This window comes from Poecilia latipinna, unplaced genomic scaffold, assembly GCF_001443285.1.
Source record: "Poecilia latipinna isolate Pla-1442-1.1 unplaced genomic scaffold, P_latipinna-1.0 Scaffold419, whole genome shotgun sequence".
Classification (NCBI taxonomy): domain Eukaryota; kingdom Metazoa; phylum Chordata; class Actinopteri; order Cyprinodontiformes; family Poeciliidae; genus Poecilia; species Poecilia latipinna.
In genome coordinates this window covers 91364-112887 of record NW_015113035.1, presented here as the reverse complement: position 1 = coordinate 112887, position 21524 = coordinate 91364, and the positions used below count along the sequence as shown (strand labels likewise).

At 36.4% G+C, this 21524-nt stretch overlaps 2 protein-coding genes across 3 annotated transcripts in view; both read right to left on the bottom strand.

Annotated features, from left to right (window-relative positions):
- Nucleotides 1–3059, bottom strand: part of nacc1a (nucleus accumbens associated 1, BEN and BTB (POZ) domain containing a) — a 32105-nt gene extending 29046 nt beyond the window's left edge. Inside the window, exon 1 of the mRNA XM_015037757.1 lies at nt 65–3059. The gene's annotated coding sequence lies outside the window, so the exon portion shown is untranslated. The remainder of the gene's footprint in view (nt 1–64) is intronic.
- A 1949-nt stretch (nt 3060–5008) lies between these two features.
- LOC106950733 (hemicentin-1) lies at nt 5009–17976 on the bottom strand. Of its 2 annotated transcripts, XM_015037753.1 has the most exons (11): nt 17862–17976; nt 14300–14606; nt 8063–8379; nt 7678–7962; nt 7189–7503; nt 6801–7085; nt 6384–6713; nt 5976–6293; nt 5613–5900; nt 5327–5475; nt 5009–5220 (listed from the first exon to the last, which is right to left on the bottom strand). In XM_015037753.1, the coding sequence occupies exons 1-11, from the start codon at nt 17959–17961 to the stop codon at nt 5212–5214; spliced, it is 2703 nt and encodes a 900-aa protein (XP_014893239.1). In that variant the 5' UTR covers nt 17962–17976; the 3' UTR covers nt 5009–5211. The 2 variants fall into 2 exon arrangements, with proteins under 2 accessions (XP_014893239.1, XP_014893240.1); XM_015037754.1 differs by lacking the exons at nt 14300–14606; nt 17862–17976 and adding an exon at nt 11261–12085 and having other exon boundaries at nt 8063–9266.
- Between the last annotated feature and the right edge of the window lie 3548 nt (nt 17977–21524).

The following is a 21524-nucleotide window of genomic DNA, read 5'->3' as shown; positions in this document are numbered from 1 at the left end:
TCAACCCCCCCCCCACCACAGGAAAAAAAAAAAAAAAAAAAAAAAAAAAAAGCAAGACACTCACCCCCTCACTGGGAAGCTGATGCAGAGCGTTGGTCTAAAGGAGGAGACGCGGCGCTCTCTCCCCCCGTTTTTCCTCGATCCGGCCGGCCATTCAGTGCGAACGGAACGGCGATAGCAGAGCCATCGAGGGCGGTACAGTATCCCGGGGGATTGCGGAACACAGAGCCACTGATCGCACAGAGCAGAGGAGGAGGAAGACAAGCATGACGCGCTCGTCACTCAATCGCATGATCGTTTCGAGCGCAGCCTCATTTTGGGGGGAGACCTATCCCTGAACGGCGGAGAGTGTTTGCGCATTGGCACAGCAGCGGGGCTGCATCGAGAGAGACTAGTCTCTCAGTTTTCCTGCTGCTCCCCGCCTGTCAGTGGAGAAACCCGGGGAAAGTAGGCCGACTGGCTGTACTCATTTCAGCTCGATTAAATTCTGGGCACGCATTTGAATTAGCGTCAAACCTTCTGAAAAAAAAAAAAAAAAAAGTTGGGCAAGAAACCTCTAAAGCCATTTTTGTTGTATTTTCTTATATATTGTGACCTTAATGTGTGGATCTGTCTTATATGGTTATTTATTGTGATAGGTTTTAATTCATGCTGCATCACAGTGGCGGTTCTTGCATTAACAGCATCCTGGGCAAGCCCCTTTTTTTATTTTTTTTGCTGCCCTCAAGTTGTACTACGCAACTGTTTGTGAAGACTGGATTTCTCCAGCTAAAAAAAAAAAGAAAAGAAAAGAAAAGTCATGGTAATCTGTGATTCACTCTAAGGTTGTTGTCACACCCGATAGTCTGGTAGACTGTTTGATTGTGGATGGAAATTGCAGTATTCGTTACATTTTCTGCTGGTGCAGTTCGCTTTCACACTCTATTGTGTCAAACAAACCAAACCGTTTGAAAAATCTGTTCCCACCCCTTGCCTGTGGTGACACTCCACCAAAAACCACCGAAGGAAACTACACGAAAACCTCTGAAGAACATACTGAGCATATCTCATTTCTTCACCAAATGTAAACAAAAATGGAGTGGTGTCAGATTTTAGCAGCTGTAGGATTTCTCCTTTGTCCTTGGCAAAAGACCGCGAGCCATCTCTCACTCTTGCACTTGATTAGCACATTTGTTTTTGGTTGCATTTCACTTTCTGGTCTCCATTCCACTTGGAATTCACATATTCCTTCAAAGCATGCCGGAGTTCGCTTCATTTGAAACAAGGTTTAGGTGTTTAGCCGGACCAGAGTCTGCTTTTTTGGTCTGCAGCAGCAGAGTTTGATTGCACATTCACACCTCCCCAAACAAACCAGACTGTTTAGGCAAACATACTAGTGTTCAAATAAACCAGACTAAACAGGGTGTGAGCAATAACTTGATGTTCTTTTTCTTAGATGCAAGCAGGAGGTCCCTGCTTAACATACCAGGCTCCAACTCTCCATTGACTTCTCATGCACATAAAACAATATGAAACTTGTTGTGGGTACAAATCACAGATAAATAAGCCACTTTTAAGGACAGTACTTGACTTGATCTTACTTAAAGAACAGAACTTCTTTCATGGATGTGCAATTACTTTTATTTTAGCTGAAAAGAAACTAAATTGAAGTTATCTGCACATAAGAGTCACTGCCCAGCTTCAGCTATTACAGCTAGAAAATGTAGTAGTGATGGACTCAGACCTGAACCTTAAGAGAGACACAAAGACAATATTAAACTCGACCTTCCATCACCTGAAGAATGTTTTCAGGATCTTGAGAAACTCATACATTTATCTTCAGCCAAATTGATTTTTGCAGCAGCGTCGTCACAGGTCTGCCAAAAAAGTCACACTTATGCAGCTGCTTACTCTCTCACTAAAACTCGAAAAATAGAACACATCACCCTGGTTTGAAAGTCCTTCCCTTGACTTCCTGTAGCTCAGAGAATAGACTTTAAAATACTTTTGTTAGTTTACACCTTAGCACCAAAATACATTACAGCTTTGTTGCTGTTGTATCAGCCGTCCACACCACTTAGGTTTTCTAGTTCAAGTCTACTCTGGATCCTTAGATTTAAAACCATACATGGAGAAGCAGCATCCTTCTATGCATAGTTAGATTTTTTTCAACATTTTGTCCCATCATAACCTCACGTTTTGGTATATCATGTTAAAATTTGTGTGATAGAGAAACATTAAGTAGTGGAAAATTGTGCAGTGGCTGCAAAATGATAGCATTCAAAATGTTCTGTGAACAGTCTGGCAGCATCCGACTGTTTCTCCAAGGACAAACGAGAAATGTACTGCCTTCCTTTTGTATGCTGACTAATAATTTCAGTTAGGATTTGCTTTTTTAAATGTTGAATTTCTTTACTATTTCAAATTCCATCTCAATTAAAAGGGACCGTTTCCGTTGCTTAAATTTGAATACAGAAAAATGGCAACGCAGAAACTGGGGGGTGTGACTCATGTGGAACTGGATTTAACAAAGAAGGAAACCCTTTCTGACAAGCCTCAGTAAGATATATATCCAAAATCTTTGATCTCAAAGAGACTTTGATTGGTTCTTTGAAGCACATGTTTATCACGGGAACTGAACTGCTCCTTGATTGATGCAATTTTCCAACAACTCCTCTGATGGAGAAGAGCAAGTGTTTTAAATTTGGCCGTTCTTTTCAGCTGAAAAGCTCAAAACAGATTTCCATGTGTGCATGTAAATGACCTCCTCCCCAGTCTTTGTGCAACACTTGCAGCGGGTGAGCCTATTGATTTACTAGAGCCCAGTGAACACAGGGTGCTCCTAGACTGATGTTTCCACCAGGTGTCTCCACACAGGATCTGGGCTGGTCGTGAGTGGCTGTGAATGAAATGAAGATGCAGCTGTAGAAGCTCATCTGCTAGAGGAAGGTTGGGCCCAAGCCATTTGGAGCTCAAATCTAAACTTGGAGCACAAGCAGTAGCCTAAAATGTGCACACTGCGATTTAGATCACCCAAAGGTGGCCAATTTATATATTAAAAAGTTTCAACATTGATTTGTATAAATGTGAAAGTTGTAATAAAACCGAAGCCGCGTGCATCAAATACATCAGGTCTTTATCTCCTTTTATTCTTTAATGAAATAAAACACAACAACTTGTTTTTTTCATAAATTAAAAATCAAATTCCCTGAGTGGGATGAGTACTGCTGAAGAAATGATGATTGGTCTGCAGCTCAGTAGCAGCTGTGCAGGTTAACCAAGACACAACAGGAGTTTAAATTCATCTGCTTAAAATCTATATTTACTATTTTTCAGGAACAAAATGATTTTAGGAAATACATTTTGTTGCATGCTTTTACTATATATTTAATGTAAAATTTTATTACATTCACAAACTTTACTTCAGTGATAAACTGAGAACTTTAAAATACAGTGGAAAAAATAGTAGGTATTTTTCTTATATTTGCTTATGAATCGCTACATTTGTTTTAATGTGCAATTACAATTCTTTACTGGAAAATAAACAATTTTGCATTGTTTGCCTATAAGTTAATGAATTAGATGTTATTCTCTTTAGGCCTTAAAGATGACATGATTATGCTCCTAATATTTATAAGGCAATAGGACTCCTACGAGTTTTGTTATTGAATTTAAGACGGAAGTAATTCTGGTGGAACTGGTGTCTTGTTTGTTGCAGTGATCGGGTTTTTATAGTTATTAATCAAAGCAACACTGTCTATTGGTTTTCAGCTTAGAAAAAGATTGTGGCTAAATGTAATGAAGTCAAATATATTTTTTAAGACTTTCTTTTCACATTTTGTTTCCTCCCTGCGGTCAATTATTCATAAGTAATCGTTGACTTTCTCACTCTGCTTCCCATAAACCTGTAATAAATGTTACAACCACTAGGTGACACTGTTACAATTAAGTTTAAGTACAGGTCCTTAGATGAACTGTCAGTCCAAGTGACTTTTCGTAAACAGCTTCTTTTGAAGCAGGACAAATTATGCCATTACAAAAATAACACCATTAAGAACATTTAGACTCTTTTCTTGCTTTTCTTTAAGGCAGTTGTATCTGTAATAGTCGATGCTCTACCATTTCACTCTAGGCTTGATCAAAGTAAGCTTAAATATAGCAATGATGGCGTTAATTTGTTTAATCATGAATGCACTGGGGTAAAATGGACATACATTTAACTGTTTTTGCTCATCTGTAGTTCAGACTATGACATCATCTGACGTTAACAAGGATGTGTGAGAAATCTGAACATGTTAAACATATTCCGTTTTTTTCCAAGGTGCTACATGACTTTCAGGTAACATTCTCCGTACATGTTTGACTGTTGCATCCGTGAAAAGATGTTTGCCTGCAGCTTAAACTTTGTTTTCATGAAAGTACAAAGGGATCGAGCCTCGTCTGATACTTTGGAAGAAATGGAGATGAGATAAATAATGCAATTACAGGGAAATGCTTCCATGATTCTTTTCTGTTGGCCCCTTGACACAAGACTGGCAGCCGCACACTGCGACTCCCTCCCAGCAACAGCGTCACAGATATGGGCCGTCTGCCACGGGGTCCACAGCCAATCGAGGACACAAACTCTGCCAGATCGGTACAGCAGCCAATAGTAAACCTTTGTGTTCCTGGTGTAATCCCTCCGAGAAATAGATTCCAATGAACCCACAAGGTGCACAAAAGGCAAACACAAGCCTAAAGTGGAAACTCAAATGAAATATGCACACAGTCCAACTTGTGCATCTGTAAATTAAAACAAAACATTTGTTTTAGTTTTTTGATAAAGTCACAATTGTTATTTTGCTTCCTCGTAACGATGCAAAAAAAAAAGAAAAGAAAAAAAAAAACTAAAAAAAAAAAAAAAAATCTCGGATTTAAAACTGCATAATTTCTGTGTTGGAAGTTGAAACGAGCAAAGCTCAACATAGAACTTTGTCTCCATCTTGTGGACAATTTGTTCAGGTACAGAAAACATTGATAAAATATAGCACACGGTAGTATCATTAATTTTATTTATCTTAACAGCATTTACATCTCACACCAAATACAGAAGAGAAACACGATAACTCTCCAAAAATATTTGCTATAAACTAGAACAAAGAACACAAAAGAAAAAAAGCAAAATTAAAAAAATAATGAGCCACTCTATGCACACCAAACTGAAAAAAAATGTAAAATGTCTTCTGATTGTCACTATTTTGTCTGAAAGTAGAAGAGAAGAAAATGTGTCAACATGACAGTGATTAACATTCTAACTCAAAATTGTACTCAGTGAAGTACCTGCAGCAACACTATAGCTGATTCTTACCTTAATGATGAGGACAACAAGAGAAAATATGATGGTGAAGAGGAAAAAGCAGAGGAAAGTTAGTGCCATAGTCCAGGTTTCCTTCATTGTATCTTGACTCACATCAATGTCTTTGATAGCATCAAAGAAGCTACAGTTCTCCAGCGTGTCTGTAGAAAATGTAGAGATTCACTGGTAATAAGCTTATGATGACTTTAGTGGAAATAAAGAGTTAATTAAAAATAAATCTGACTCACAGTGTTAAACACAAACTCTTTAACACTCAAGAATAATGTAGTTCGCATACCTGGTTCAGACATGTTCACTGAGACGGTGGCGCCTTCATGTGTCACCCGACAGGTGATAACCACGCCAGGTAAGGTGTCAATTGGCGCAAGGCGAAGGCGGCTAAGAATGTTAAATTTCCTATCTGGCCCTATGTAGGGCTCGGTTGTGTTGTAGTCCGACAGCTCTGTGGTTTCACTGCGGAGCCAAGTGATATTGATGGATTTTGGGTTGAAGCCCGAGACCAGACACATGAGCTCGTTCTCTCCCCGGAGCAAGACGGCTGAGGGTTTGGTGTACCTCACAGTGGCTGAGGAAATAAGTTATTTGTTCAGAGTGTACTGTAGAAGAAAATGCGATTTCTGAAAACTGATCGTTAGCTTACCAAACACGTCACTTATGCTGGTTTCAAATGGAGTCTCAGAGGATTCATGTCTGACGACACAAGAGTAAGTTGAGTTATTGTTCTCAGCCTTAGTTACATTTAGTCTGCTCCTCATTGAAAAATAGCGTGTTCCCGGTTCCTTCCAAGAAGGACTGTCAATATAGCGAGATGCTGGGAGTTGTTGGCCATTTTCTGTCCACTGAACAATGATGTCAGATGGAAAAAATGCTGAAACTAAGCAAGTAAGCGTGACGCTGTCAGATGTATACAGCTCATCAAAAGTTGGCTCCACTATCCTCAGAACTGGCTGATACAGATCTGGAAACACCAACACAAAACAGAAGGAAAGAAATGTTAAATAATATTTAAGATAACATTTGTAAATAGTCCTCAGAGTGCTTGCAATACCTGTACTTTTGCTGATATAGTCTATATAGCTTTTGGTGGAACACAGATGTTTTCCCTCACAAGACACTTGCTTATTTGAGTGCCAGTCCTCTGCTGACACATAGAGGGAGCTGTGTAAAGTTTCCGTTCCGTTGTTGTGACTCACAGGTTTTTCCATATTGATATTACTTGGGGAAGCTTGGTGATCTCCAACTTTCCAGATTATGGAGAAATCACAAAGACTAGTCCCAACAAAAAGACATGTAACAGTCACCCGTCCCCCCTTTTGGAGTTCCTCCAGTTTAGGTCTCTGAATATAGACGGCGACCATATGAGAAGATTTTGGCGTAACTAAGAGAGAAAATAAATCCTTGATAAAGCAGGTGATCCATATTTAAAACCAGAAAACTACATGGACAGATTTAATTAGAATTTTACCTGAACAGACACTGATATCCTTTTCGACATTTTTCTTTAGAGAACTGTCAGACACTTCACATGTAAATACCATTCCTCTTTTCCACTCGGCATGATCAACATGCAGTTGACTCATCACAGCAGCAAGACCGTTGTTATTCATACTGAAGTCTGGATTTGATGGGTTTATTTCCTTTGACCCGTTAAACCATTTGATTTGTGGGTCGAAGCCGCGTCCAGAACACACTAGTGTTTGTTGCTCAAATCCTTCACTGGGAGCAAGATGAATTTCCACTGTGGGCTCCACTAAAGTAAACAAAAGAAATTTAAACAGATTAAAAAAAAATAGATAAAAAAAATGAGCACTAGGTAGCAATGGGTTTTCCAAGAAGATGCAAACAATTCTCACCAAAAATTCTGCTCATCAAATTTGACTTGAAGGGACTGTTGGAGTAGCCTTGGGTCACTGTGCACGAGACATTTGTGTCACTTTTCCAGGAGTTTCTAGGAACAGAGAAACTTCTACTGACTGAATGAGGGCCGGATCCTTCAGGAAGATTAATATAATATTTTTGCGAAGCATCAGCTCCGTTCACTTGAAATGTGACATAGAGGTCCTGCGGGGAGAGCTGTGAGACATCACACTGGAAGACGGCACTTTGTTCCTTCAGCAGCTCTGAGAAGGATCTTCTGATCTCCACCCGTGGACGTGTAACTGGAGGCCCTGGATCATAACAGGTAAAAAATAAAAGTATGGTGACATACAGTGTCACCGAAACTATATAACTATATAACACAACGTAAAACTGAAAAATGTTACAGCACATTTTAGAGATCGTGTCATGCTTTATAACTTTGAAGACAGTCCTTTAGTATTCGTATTACCGTGTCATTTTACCTGAAATATTAACGGCCTTCGTATTTGAGAAGCAAAGATGTTCAGCTTTACACTGAATTGTTTTCGTTTTTGCCCATATCTCCGATGAAACCTTCAGTGTAGTGCTTACAAACATGTCATTTCTTGTTAGGCTTGTATGCTGCACTGGAACCCCGTCCATTTCCCAGGTCAGATTGGGATTAAGCACGGTGGTCATGGAACACTTTGCTTCCACTTCAGACTCTGTCGTCACTTTCATGAAATTTGGGATCTCCATATTAATGGGAGGCTTGTATTTTCCATAGACTGCAACAACAACGACAAAAAAAAAACAACACTTCAATATATATGGACTAATTTTATCCCATTTACTATTTGGTTTGTGACAATGCCTGTAGAGACTTACTCTGACAGATGTTTATTGTTTCTGTTGAATTTTTGGCTTTGTGAATAGACTTGCACTTAAATGTTGATCCTTTCATCCATGCTTCCTTGTCTGGAATAATCTCAGTGGTTTGAGTGTAGGTTTTGTCCTCCTCATTTGCGCTTATAAAATTTCTCACATCTTGCTTGCTTGATAGAAGCTGGTTCTCCTTGTACCACTCCACTGTTAGGTCCTTGGGAAAGTAGTCGCTCAAAGCGCAGACAAGTCTGACATTAGAAATATTGAGTTCTCCATCCCAAACAGGGTACAAGGTGATGTTTGGGGGATTACTCCGGGCAGCTGTGGAAGAGAGGAGATTGCATGACATTACAAAGCTAAGCAGGGGTTCTATAAAGATGAAATCTGATTAAAGTTAATCCATACATACCTTCATGCTGTGGTCTTTAACTAACAACCAACTTTAACTAATAACCAACTCTGAATTTCAGGTGCAGTTTGCTTTTATTTACATTAGATGGCAGAGTTTTATATCCCACATTATACAACAAAAAAAAATAAAATAAAAGTAGCAAAAAATAGTTTTAAAAGTCTGTTGAACAGATGTTGAGCTTGACAGAGCAGAGCGACCAGGGCATGCAACGAGCGGAAGGCTTGTGTAACACCCAGGTCCAAAACGGGACCGAAAAGCAGAAGTGAAACAGAGCAGAGAGCAACAGAGCAGCACAGACAGCAGGTGTGAGGTGCAGTTATGCCAGTAAGAGAAACAGAGAACACATCTAAATATCTCAGGTTGCTTTACATAAGACATCACACAGACAATCTCTCGTTACTTTGCCAAAGATTTTAGTTTTCAAGTCCAGTAATAACAGACCGAAAAAAGTAACCATGAGGCGAAAAGTGCTAATTTACATGCAGAGTTGAACATGGGTCATTGATTCCAGGTGCTGGTGGTGTGATGAGAACAAGAATGTCAAGCAAAAAATACACAACTGAGAACAGTGTTAAAATATTGTAAAGAAATAAAAAGAGTAAAGCAGTTCTCCTCTTTCAAAACTGCATCGCAAAATGATTTGAAGCTTTGAGATTTGGAAGGATCGACAAATATCATTTGCAATTACTTACATGATATAAAAAGTATAAGAAAATTTCAGAAAAAAAGATGTTTTTGTATTTTTTTTTTTAATCTATCAAATGTCCTTTTTATGTACTTCTGGTTTCATTTGACCTGTAAAGAAAAAAGGAAAAAGAAAAACATGCATTAAAAACAGTGTTATATCATTGTGTTGCTGATATTATTTATCAACATTTATGGACTTAATGAATGTAATAATGCTCTGCTGAGCTGTTTTGTTATATATGGACACTCTATTGCAAGCAATGCAAAGCTAATTCAGATCAAAAGTGCTAATTATCTTTGTAACAGATAAATTATATCATAAAGTGCTTTCAGAAGACATTTTACACATTAATAATAAAAATGAAAAAAATATTACTTTTATTCATTTTTAAATAAAACAACATATTACACCTTTCATAAAATATCTGGATAATTTACAAAAGCTCTCTTCATGTAATTTAATTTTTAAGCTGAACATTTTTAATGCATTTAGCTAATATTATTTTCGTACTAAAACACCAAAGATTGCTAATTGTTTTCTTTTTAAGACACCTTTTGTTATTATGATTGTGCAGTGTGAAAATATTGTGTTGTTTTTAGAATGTTAAAGTACTTAGATTAACAATATATAAAATTAATTGAGGTAGATTTTTTTGATCATTTAATTATAAGTATTATTTTGGCAAAATAAAATTAATAAAAGAATGAGCTAATTTTATTGTCATTTTTATTCTACAATTGTTAGTCTGCTGTGGAAAGCTTGAAATCCTTATTTTCATGGCACTATAAATATTTCACATGACAAGATATTAGCAGGAAATATAAAGTTTTTTTTTTTATTAGCAACAATACACTAAGTTATATAAATAAATAGCTGGTGGATTTCTGCCTCATTGGTCACTGACGTTATTCATTAAAGCAATGTATTCTTTAAGTCATCACAAATTAACAGGTTTATCAGCTAATTAATTTTCTCTCTGTTTTAATTTAACTTTGTTATTAATTTTAGAACCTGAAATGAAAAAAAAAGGTTTGACATACTTAAAAGTGATTCCACCAAAGTGTTGAAGTGTCCATTTTAGAGTAATTTCTAGAATCTATAAACTCTATAAACTAGAATAGCAATTATTGTGAACCAGTGCAATGAAAAGGAGCTGAAATGTTTGACTTTGAAGGACTCTCTGACAAAATATTGCATATTTCAATAGAGAATTACATTTTCTGCATTATGGAAAACAATTTTATTTTGGAAATTTCTATGTAGATCCTTTATTTCACCTGTTTTGATGTTGCACTTTAGAAACACCAGCTGTTGGAGAAATTGTTTCTCTGAAAAGCCCAATTGTCTCCTATAATATTAATATAGGCTTTTATTAATATTAATAATAATAAAATTATTATTATTATTATTATTATTACTTTATGTACTTTTTACATAAAGTACTTTACATTTGAGAACAATCTCAGAGTTACATAACAGTTCAACATGCTTTTCATCTTGCTCAAATTTTTAGGCCAAAGAAGTATTTTTGATACGTCAATTTATGCCCAATTCCTAATCCGATTATAATAAAATGTGCAATTTAACTATGAAGAACACCATTAAGGTTAATAAACATACATAACATACATATACTCTTCTGGTAAATTTCAATATTCATTTAAAACAACTGAAGTATTTAGCATTGCAACTAAAAAAAGCCATAAGTAGGAAAAATGGTTAAAGAAAGAACTACTAGGTATGAAACTGTTTTACAAAATGATTGTCAGGCATGAAAATATGAATTATGTTTTTATAACTCTAGAAGACACAAGGAACTCTAAATTAGATTAAAAAAATTGCGTTTTAACATTATGTTGTTGAATGTATGTAATTTAGTACAAAGGAAAATGACAAAAAATGCCTTGTTTTAGATTTAACTGCATCATAAATACATTACAGTTGTAAAAATGTTATTCAAGGGTGTGCCTACTTTCTCCTCCAAAGCCTTTGCTCATATCCACTGTAGTGGAGTGTTTGTCATTTTGCAAATACACATTTGGTTTTAAGTTTCTAATGTCAGTAATTCCACATTTGTGCCTACTTCAATTTGTTGCGTTACCTTAAATGCAGTGGTCCCGATGGAGAAGACCAGAGTGAGGAGGAAGAGAAGGATGAAGGTGATTGCCGTGTTAGTCATGTCATCTTCTTCTGTGGTGATTCTACTTGAGTCAATCAGGAGGTCTGGTAGTACTGCTGTTTGAAATTAGTGTATTTTTCAGTAGTGTGAGATAATGATCCATATTTTCTTTTACTCCAGAAAACATAGGTTATAATCATGCTTTTTTCTGTTCCTTTCAATTGTTTCTAGTTTTCTGTGTCTTTAGCCATTTGAAAAATGCTACAGTAATCTGATCACTTATTACTTATGATACTGACTTGCTTGTGAAAGACCTTAACAGAGTTTAAGAGTCATCAAGACTTTTTTGGGGGTGCAAAACCCAGTAGATGAAACAGTCACATAAAGACACACCACAGAAACACAGTCAGCTCTACTTTTGCAAATGAAATGAGAAAATCTAAGTTCAATAACTGATGTTACTGAGGTGATAGTATTCTTGTAAGTACTATGGCATTTGAAATCCTTCTATATTATTATTGCACAACTATTTGAAGTATAAATATGTAGAACTCAAATGAAGTGTTATTAGGGTTGCATGAGGACAAAACTCACGTAAAACGTGACATGAACATTCAGTTTCGACACCAGATCAAGTTCACACAAAGTGCAAGCGACAAACATCAACACAGTCGGCGAGTATTTTTTTTTTTTATTTTCATTTTAAATTTGCACTAAAAACAAACAAACAATTTAAAAATCACAAGCAACAGACATCAAACGAGAAGGGAAAAAAAAAAAGAAAAACAAGACGCATAGACACATCTACTGGGCCTTGCACGTTTCAGGGACGTTCATGTTAAGGTTGACCACATTGGTTTTTTCAAAGGTTCTGGATCCAATGGATCTGACAATCGATTTGCTTGACTTTGCCACAGACTCGTGATGAACAGCACAGCTATACACCACATCTTTCTCATTCCATTGTTCTTGTGTGAGGATCAACTGGCTGTAAACGGAGAAGAATCCATTGTTTTCCACGGGTTCTGTGGTACTGAACTGATATTTTGTGCCTGCCTTTTCATCATCGACAAGCCAGTCCACATAAATCTCCCGAGGAGAGAAGTCTTTCACATAGCAAGTCAGAACCACTGTTTTTTCTCTAGTTTGCTCTAAGGGAGGCAACATAAACACTGATGGACGCTTAGAAGCTCCTCCTGTAAGCATGAGAGAACAGTTAGGGTCACAGATAAACTAGCACACAATTTGACGGAAACGTCTATTGTTCACGGGAAGATGTCCCTCACAATGTGTTTTCTGTCATGAGAAGAAGAAATAAAGACGAATTCTGAACAGTTTTCTTACCGTTGCTCCTTTTGTACTCTTTCTTCACTGGATCAATCCACTCAGTGCTGTGGACTTCACAGACACGCGTGAGCCCCTTGCTCCATTCATCAAAGGTGATCTCAATTTTAGCTAGATGTACATTGGATCCTCTATTCTCCTGTGTGGATACCACTTCCGTGTCGTCCTCGTCCAACCAGACGACCTTCTCAAATCCCGCTTTTTTTTCGGTGACTTCACATATCAGGGTTCCTTTTCCATCCAAAAAGATGTCCTTGTTTGTGGGGGGTATGATCCTTATATCCATATCTTCGCTACACCCTTCAGTGACTAAAAAAATAAAGACAAAAACAAATTAAACAGACTAGAAACATCAATTTGGTGATTAGGTATAATGAAAAAACTACCATCGTACTCACCAGCTGAACACCGCTTGTGGGACACAGTAGAATTGGTATAGACTGGAGTTATGTCGTCTTGACCTATTCCCTTAAATAAGCATGTTAATTTTGCGCCTTCAGGCACTTCCCTGGACGGCAGTGTGAGGAGACTTGCAACACTGTACAGGATGGTTCCATTCGTGTCATTTCTTCCCTGAGACGATGTGACGACCTTATCTACTGCCCCGGTGATTACTTGATCATCTTTCAGCCATGTGATCTCATATTTATTTGGAGCAAAATCTTTGGCAAAGCAGGAGAAGTAAGCCTCCTCTTTCCCCTCATCAACGGAGGAACACACTTTAACAGTCGGAAGCTCATAAACCTTGGCTGAAAGACAAACAGATACACATATATGTTTGCAGAAGCAAGGACAAGATCTATATATATGCAGAAGACCTGGAAAACAACATGAGGCTTGGTTCATGTGGTCAGGTCTGATGTATCTTTAACTGGTTCCAACAACATAATCAAACTCATGTATTTAAGACATTCGTTCTATGAGCACAGCAGTAAGTTGTTCTATGCCATTCAAGAGGGAAATGCATCTATCCAAAATTGGCATTAAAGAACGTCAAAGAACTAACACTCACTTCTGCATATACATTGACTGGCAAGCACAGAGTTATAGGGTTTACAACGAGGTTATTAATCAACAAACAGAAAAACAGACACAGGCAGAAGTCAGGAAACAAGAAGGATTGTTCAGGCACAAAAAAAAACAACAACAGAAGATGCAGAAGTAGTCTATGAAATTAAGAGAAAAGGTATTAGTGAGGAGGAAAACCAACTAAGTCAGATGCTGAAAATACTATTGAATTTACCCTCTTGTTCCACCTGGTAAATCCTACTAGACATCAATAAAGATATAAATAATATGCCCCATTTAAGCAATTTTAAAATGAAACTCGTTATGAATTTAAAACCAAGAGTGATTTCCAATTATTAAGAACATAATTAAATATACCTTCACCAGAAACTTCAGCTGTTATTTTTTTTTCTTTTTTCTTTTTGTTTTACATAACTCAGAACTCCCATCAGTTCTGACATGAGTGGTTCTTTAAATTAATGCAAATAATTCTATTTAAAGGTCCACAATAACTAGTAAAACACCAGTTACAAGGTTATACAATTTTAGGAAATAATAAATATAATTTTGAATTTAATAAATTTGAACTATAGCATATAAGACAACTAAATGCAATTTAAAAAAAAATACTAAAAAGTAAAGATTTATAACTTTGCATTAATCTTACGTGGTGGTGGCGGTGGTGGGGTGAATGAAACACGTCGTTCTCCTGCAGCGTGATTTGCAATGCATTTGAAGGATTTTCTTGCGTCCCAGTCCTGTCTTCTGACTTGAACCTGACTGATTCCCATGTATTCATTGCCTTTCTGGATTGAAGGGTACTGGATGAAGTTGTTCAAAGAAGTACTGCCTTGTTCCCACGAGAAGGTGATGGAAGAGGGGTTGAAACCGGTGGCAAGACAGCCAAGGCTGACCATGTCACTACCACCAGAACCACATGGAACCAGAGGAAACAGAGTGGGAGCAGTCTGAGTGGCTGAAAATGACAAAAAAAAAGAAAAAAAAGAGCACGTTAAAAACAATATATAAATGAAATAACATAACAATTTTCCTTCAGACCTACAAAAAACAGATATTCAGAGGGCTCAATCTGTCTTTTCTTGCTTTGAAAGCCAATATTAAAAACTTCAGTTACACATTTCATTGAAAGATGTCAGTCCATACAAAGCCACAAACTTTACTTATGAGACATCCATGCAAAACCTAATTTAAAATGTTATCTCATTTAACAGATAACATAAATATAGGTATACCAACCTTACCTGAAGAAACTTAGTAATACACATTTTCTTCATAAATCAAAAACAACATTGTAAGATATTCAAGATTTAATTTATCACATCATTTCATAAAATCCGAATAAGCAACCAAAGAACATGCTCATGTTAATTTCAAGAAAAACAACCAAAGTGTTTGCAGATTTTAAACAATTCAAATTTCACCTGACTTACAATTGTAAAAATGTATCTCTTACCCACGATTCAACAGGCAACTTGTCACTTTTGAAAAAAGTCTATTTGAACTTATGATGATCATGAAAATCTCAAATACTCACAGTTTTATTTTGTAAACTCTGCAAAGGCTGCCCAGTATAGATTCTATGCAATTCATTTTGACAGTTCAAGGAATAATTTTATGGTATTCACTTACTACAATAAATACCATCCAAACACAGTTCAGTTTGAGACATCAATTAAAACATGAAATTTAGAATTGTTAAATTGTATTTAATAAAAAAGTCTAAAATCAAAATCATATTTCTGTAAACTTGTTCACTGATTTATGTCCTAAGATAATTTAGAAGTCGCATTTTCATTCTCTTTTTTTGTGGTTAATTTTCAAATCTATCCGTCGTGTGACGGAATACGGCAAAATATAATCCAGTAACTACAATTACCTTTGACAATTAGAAAAACAAAAAAACATTTCATACCTGAAGTGACGGTGACCATTGTCCCTTTCCCCCAATAGTCAAAAGCTTCGTAGTAACACAGTGATTAATCTGCTTAACTCTTAGTTTAAAAAGGTTGATTTACCGATTGTGAACTTCAAAGCCTTTAACACTTCAGAATCTCCACTATTTTTTGAACTCAATTCAAGCAATATAAATTAATGAAAATATCGTACATTTTAACAATATCAATACTTGAGGGTACTGACATGCTACAATGAACATCTCAAGTTAACTTTGGAAGGATATTTCCAAAGTTCTCAAAAAATAACCCTGATATCCCTGTTGTCACATGAACATAGAATTTAAAAATTTGTCTAAAAAATTATTTTGAATTCAAGCATGTTCATAAAATTATGTTCCAACTTAATTTACAACCTACTATTTTTTTTTTCATTTAAAACATTATGGCCAAATTAGAAACAATTTAATTTCATACCTGAAGTGACGGTGACCGTTGTTCCTTTCCCCCAATAGTCAAAAGCATCGTAGCACAGTGATGAATATACTTAACCCTTGTACATAAAAAGGCCCACATACTGATGGAAAATCTCCAATTCTTTAAACCCTAAATATTCTTAAGATTTTTTCAAATCCAATTAAACTTTCTAAAAAGCCACAGGAGAATGTTGGTTATCGGTTTTAGCAATGTTCAATTTTGCAGGATATCTAGTTTTATGCAATTAAAGTTCACATTGGGTTTTAGAAAAAGTGATTTTGCAATCAATTATAAAAAAATTCTAAAATTATTTTAACATTTTAATCTGTAGCTGAATGTTTTGTTTGAACCCAATGAACAAGCCACACGACTTTATACTAACAATCCTTAACATTACTGTTGAATGACAAAAAGCAACAAAAACAGTTTTTTAAATTTAAAATTTCCTTTGCTACTAAAAAAAATGTTATTTCATACCTGAAGTGACGGTGACTGTAGTCCCTTTCCCCCAGTAGTCAAAAGCACCGTAGCACAGTGATGAACTAACTCAAGTCTCAGTATGAAAAGCTTTATGGACTAATGGTGATCATTTTTACTCTTTAACATGTCACCACCTTCACTATTTTATAAAATACATCTAAACTAATCTAAAGCGATTAACCCTAATTATCAGTTTTGCCAATTATGGGTCTGAGTAATTCCTTTTTACAGTAAATATTCTCCAAGTACAGTTAAGTTTGAGTATTCAGATACCTATAATACATAGTAATTTAATAAAAATAAACTGTAAAAATACAGGGAAGATTTTTAAGAGGTTAAAATCTTACCTGATGTTACTGTTACCGTGGTCCCTGCTCCCCAGTAGTCAAAAGCCCAGTTGTCACAGTAATACAGTTTGGTCAAACTTGCAACAAAAACCTATTCCGAATAATATCTATGCTTGTTTCCCATTTAGTATAAATCTGCCTAATGAGTAATCAATCCACATGAATTTAACAACCCCGAGATTTTATTTTGCCAATTTTGTACACCGATAAAAAGATACTGTTGTCTTTTTTACGTGCCAATTGTAGTAACCCCATAAAACTGAAAATATATACTTTATACATGTTTCAAATATTGTTCGAAACTAGAAATAAAAGCTTTTCATACCTGAAGTGACGGTGACCGTCGTTCCTTTTCCCCAGTAGTCAAAAGCGTAGTCACAGTAAAGCAATACTTAAACTGTCCCATACTAAAACATGTTCAAGGATTTACCTTGCCAGACAGCTTCATCAAACAAACCTTAAGTACTAATAAAGCCTCAGAAAGTTTAAAACACATTATTTCCACCAAAGCTTTGACGGAGCATCAAATAAATCCACAGATTATGAAGGGTTTTCCTGAAATAAGTAGATTATCGTCTGTGGAAAATCTATCTAAAAAAAATGGCTAAAAATCTTCTAATAGTCCAATTTAAACATTACAGTGACCAAATAAGATCGACTTACCTGATGTTACGGTTACCGTGGTTCCTTTTCCCCAGTAGTCAAAAGCATTGTCACAGTATGATAACTTAACAGACCCAAGTTACAAAAACAAGCAGCGAGAGTTTTCCACTGCCACTGGGATCCCAACCATATTCGACAGAACAACTTAATAATTACAATATTTAATGTTAGAGAAAAACTGTTCATTTTAACCAGTTTTGACACTAACCTTTGTGTCTTTCCATTAGGCATGAAAATAATGTCTTAGTTCAATTTAGAGGTTATGTATAGACACATTTCAGGCTAAAATTAAGAAAAAATGAATATAGTTGATTCAATTAAAGTATGTCGATAATAAGTTTTGTATTTTACCTGATGTGACGGTAACCGTGGTTCCTTTTCCCCAGTAGTCAAAGTAGTTGCACGGTGACAAATTACAATGACACTTTAGTGCAAAAATATCCTGTGTCATCTAAAAATGTATATTTTGTCACCAGTACCTCACTATTTTCCACACGTTTTGGTTTTGATGGACATACATTGGTTTTCATAGTAAATAAAACTAATAACCAAGATAAATAATTAATTAAGAAATAGATATTAAATCTTGTCATCTTAAAGGATGTGAGGTTAGAACTTACCAGAAGACACTGTGACTTGTGTTCCTTTCCCCCAGTAGTCGAAGTAGCCGTCACAGTGCTACATTGCAGTCTGTTTCTCATACAAATACAATAGTTCATGTGAATCAAGAAAAGAATAAATGTTTATGGGCATTTCGCTCTGCAGTATTTACTATCGTCTCCCTGGAGACATTTATTTCCTGTGGTCTGGGTTACATAAAAATGATGCCAGTCATTCCACAGCTCTTGCCCACTTCCTTCTTGCCTGATCTTATTGCCAGCTTTAATTTGTCCAGTTCTCCATGTCAGGAAACTTCATGTCATTTATGTATACTTAAGTCAAATCTCTTCTTCTAAATTCCACTTGTCCCTTTCATTTGCTGTGCTTTGCAAACATTTTCATTCATCTTGAAATCTTTCACACTGAACCAGAATCAAGGATTATTATGCTTTTTTTTTTTAATTAATGTATTATTTTTTTAAAATAATAGATGTTCTGTGAAGGCTTGAAAGGTTTATTTGAGAACATTAGTGAACGGACAGCAATATGAAGATCAAGAAACTCAACAAACATATCAGGTAGAAAGTTCTGGGGAACGTAAACACAATCCCAAGATTGGAATATCTCTCCCACAACTTTCCATCCCTTCATCCAAAAAACAACTGAAAATCTACCAAGACGTGGCGAGAAATCTAAAGTGACAGACCAAATCAAAACATTAATTTGTGAACAACAGTGAGTGATGCACTCTACAAAACTCTGAGAAGAGGCAGGAAGAAACCTGTTGTTAAAAGAAACAATAAGAATCTTGCTTGGGATTTGAAGCTTGGAGTTTGTAATCCATGGAGAACAGCAAACATGTGGAAGTATGTACAACCAGCTGCTTTGTCTCTTTGATGGAAATATGTTAGTAACCAGCCTGATAGTATGTCTAGTTGGATTCAGAAACACTAATGTGGAACTGTTGAAAAACAAAAACAAAAGCAGTAGTTGACATAATTGGTGTTTTTTGCCACATTTGTTTTGTAAAATTATTTTATTATACTTTTTTTGTCCCTGAAGATCAAGTCTTACTCCACTTGAAATTTCACTATGTGAAAAAAAGGTCTATATTTAAATATCTTTGAGATTTAAATATAGACCTTTTTTGCCCACTAGCTTGGGCAATGACAATTTTTTAATTTTTCAGTTAATTTGTCAATGTTTACTCTGTAGTGTTGTATGTCTATACCCTTCGCAAGTCATTCAAAATTAAACATGTCACAGCAGTATGAATTCACATCCACTGTTCACCAGGTAATTGCGAACTAAATTCAGTCTCTGATTAACTAGTTCACAATTATTCGGTGTTCTGGAAGGCAGTCTGATCCGTACTATTTGCCATCATCTCCCCAGACACATTTGTTTCCTGTGGTCTGGGTTACATAAAATTATCCCACTAGCTGCTCACTTCCTGTTTGCCTGTTCTTATGGCCAACTCTTTAGTCCTTACAGTCTGCAGTTCTTTTACCCGAGAAACTGAATGCTAAAATAACACAATACACCTTCTCTTTCACCTTCTAGTATGATGCTCTGCAAACTGAAATTTTAGTTTGGAACTGATCTTACATCCCCAAGTCAGTTAATAAGTATCTTTAGTGGAAGTCATAGCTGACCTGCATAGCAGTAACAGGATGTTGTGGTACAAGGTGTTGTGAAATGGAAGCACAGCTGGTCCTAAAAAAAAAGAAAAAAAGAAGCAAACTATTATTCTTGACCTGGACTTGGAGTTGAGTTCTTTAAATGGGAGGTATTATTTATTCTTCAGGCACATCGTGACATTTTATCACACAATCAACTATCCATGTTACCTTCATTTGTTATAAAATGGTGTATTTATCAAACATAATTTAGGAGAAATTTGACTTATCAATTTGATGTCTTGAATTTGGGCTTCTGACTCTTTAGGAAGTTTTTGCTCCTTAAGAGGCAGCTCGTTTCAGCTTGTCATCAGAAGAACATTTCTCCATTAAGCTGTTTACAGCGTTCTTAGGAGCATTGGACTGAGAAGTAGTTTGTGTGATGAGCTCAGCAGACTGGCAGATCCACAAGGTGTTTGCTAATGGCTGCTGCAACTAGTCTGGGGAAACTGAGTGGAGAGGAGTGCTGTGTGAGGCGGAAGTTTGGCTTTAAGTCATTAAGACTTAACCCCTTTGGCTCAGAACGTCCTATTATCACTGAACTACGGGGTTATTTCACAGTTTTTAGGAAATTTGGACTGTAGAAACAGAGTTTGTAAATATTTAGATCATGACATGAATATGTCATGATATTGCATTTGGAACCTGACATTTGCCAGCTCTTTTGAACTGGACTCTAAAACGGTAGAAAAGCTTCTTTTTTTTTTTTTTTTTGACGTAATGCGACCTGTATCCAATCTTTTCATGGCAGTGTGAACAGCACAAGTCAGATTCTTTTTCGAATGTGACCCATATCCAATACGAATCCGATTCAAATGCGACCTAACGTCCAAGCCGCATTCATCCGAACTGAACGTCACTGATACTCGACAAATCTCACTGTTCTGGGGCCTGATACACGCAAGCAGGAAGTAAAACAACAGCCATGACAGACAATATGAGGATTAAGTTAATATGTTGCGCCGGCCGGACAACAACTTCAAATATGTAAGCTAAGCTCCACCGTTAGCCTCCCCGTTTACTTCCTCAAACACTTATTTTTATGGCAGTTGGCAGAACACTGAGAACGCTGACGTCTCTAGTGCGCATGCGGGACACTTTCAGGACTTTTGCCCGTTCACACTGCAGAACCATACAGGTCGCATTTACTGTGAACGGCCCGGCAAAAAAATCGGAATTGCCAAAAAAATCAGAATTGGGTCACTTCAGGCTGCAGTGTGAACGCACAGCCTGAAAAGCAGAATATAAATGGTTTGAAGTTGTTTTACAACTTTTTATCAGCTTATTGTCCCATTGCTGTGGCGCTCTGCAGCTGCTGTAATTTTTAAACCTGTAATAAACGACAAAAACTTAATTTGTTTGTTGTGCCTCATTTGTTTGAACATAATCATCAAATAAGATGGAAGAATTTGCTTATCTTTGTTGCATCTTTGTATCTTGATAGAAACCAAACTTTTTTTAGATTTATATCAAGGGAGAATACTTACAAACATCAGCAATTTTCTCAGCCATGTTTATAGAAAACGGGTAAGAAATAAAGGCGCTGCGATCATTTTTGTGATTCCTGCTCATCCCGCATTGGAACAGCCTGGTTTAGTGGACAGACTCACCGCGTCGCTAGCGTTAGCGGCTAACAGGCGATGTCCAAACCAGTCATGTATATCAATGAAGAAATCCTACAACCGCTAAAATCTGACACTGCTCTGTTTTTGTTTACTTTTTGTGAAGAAGAAAG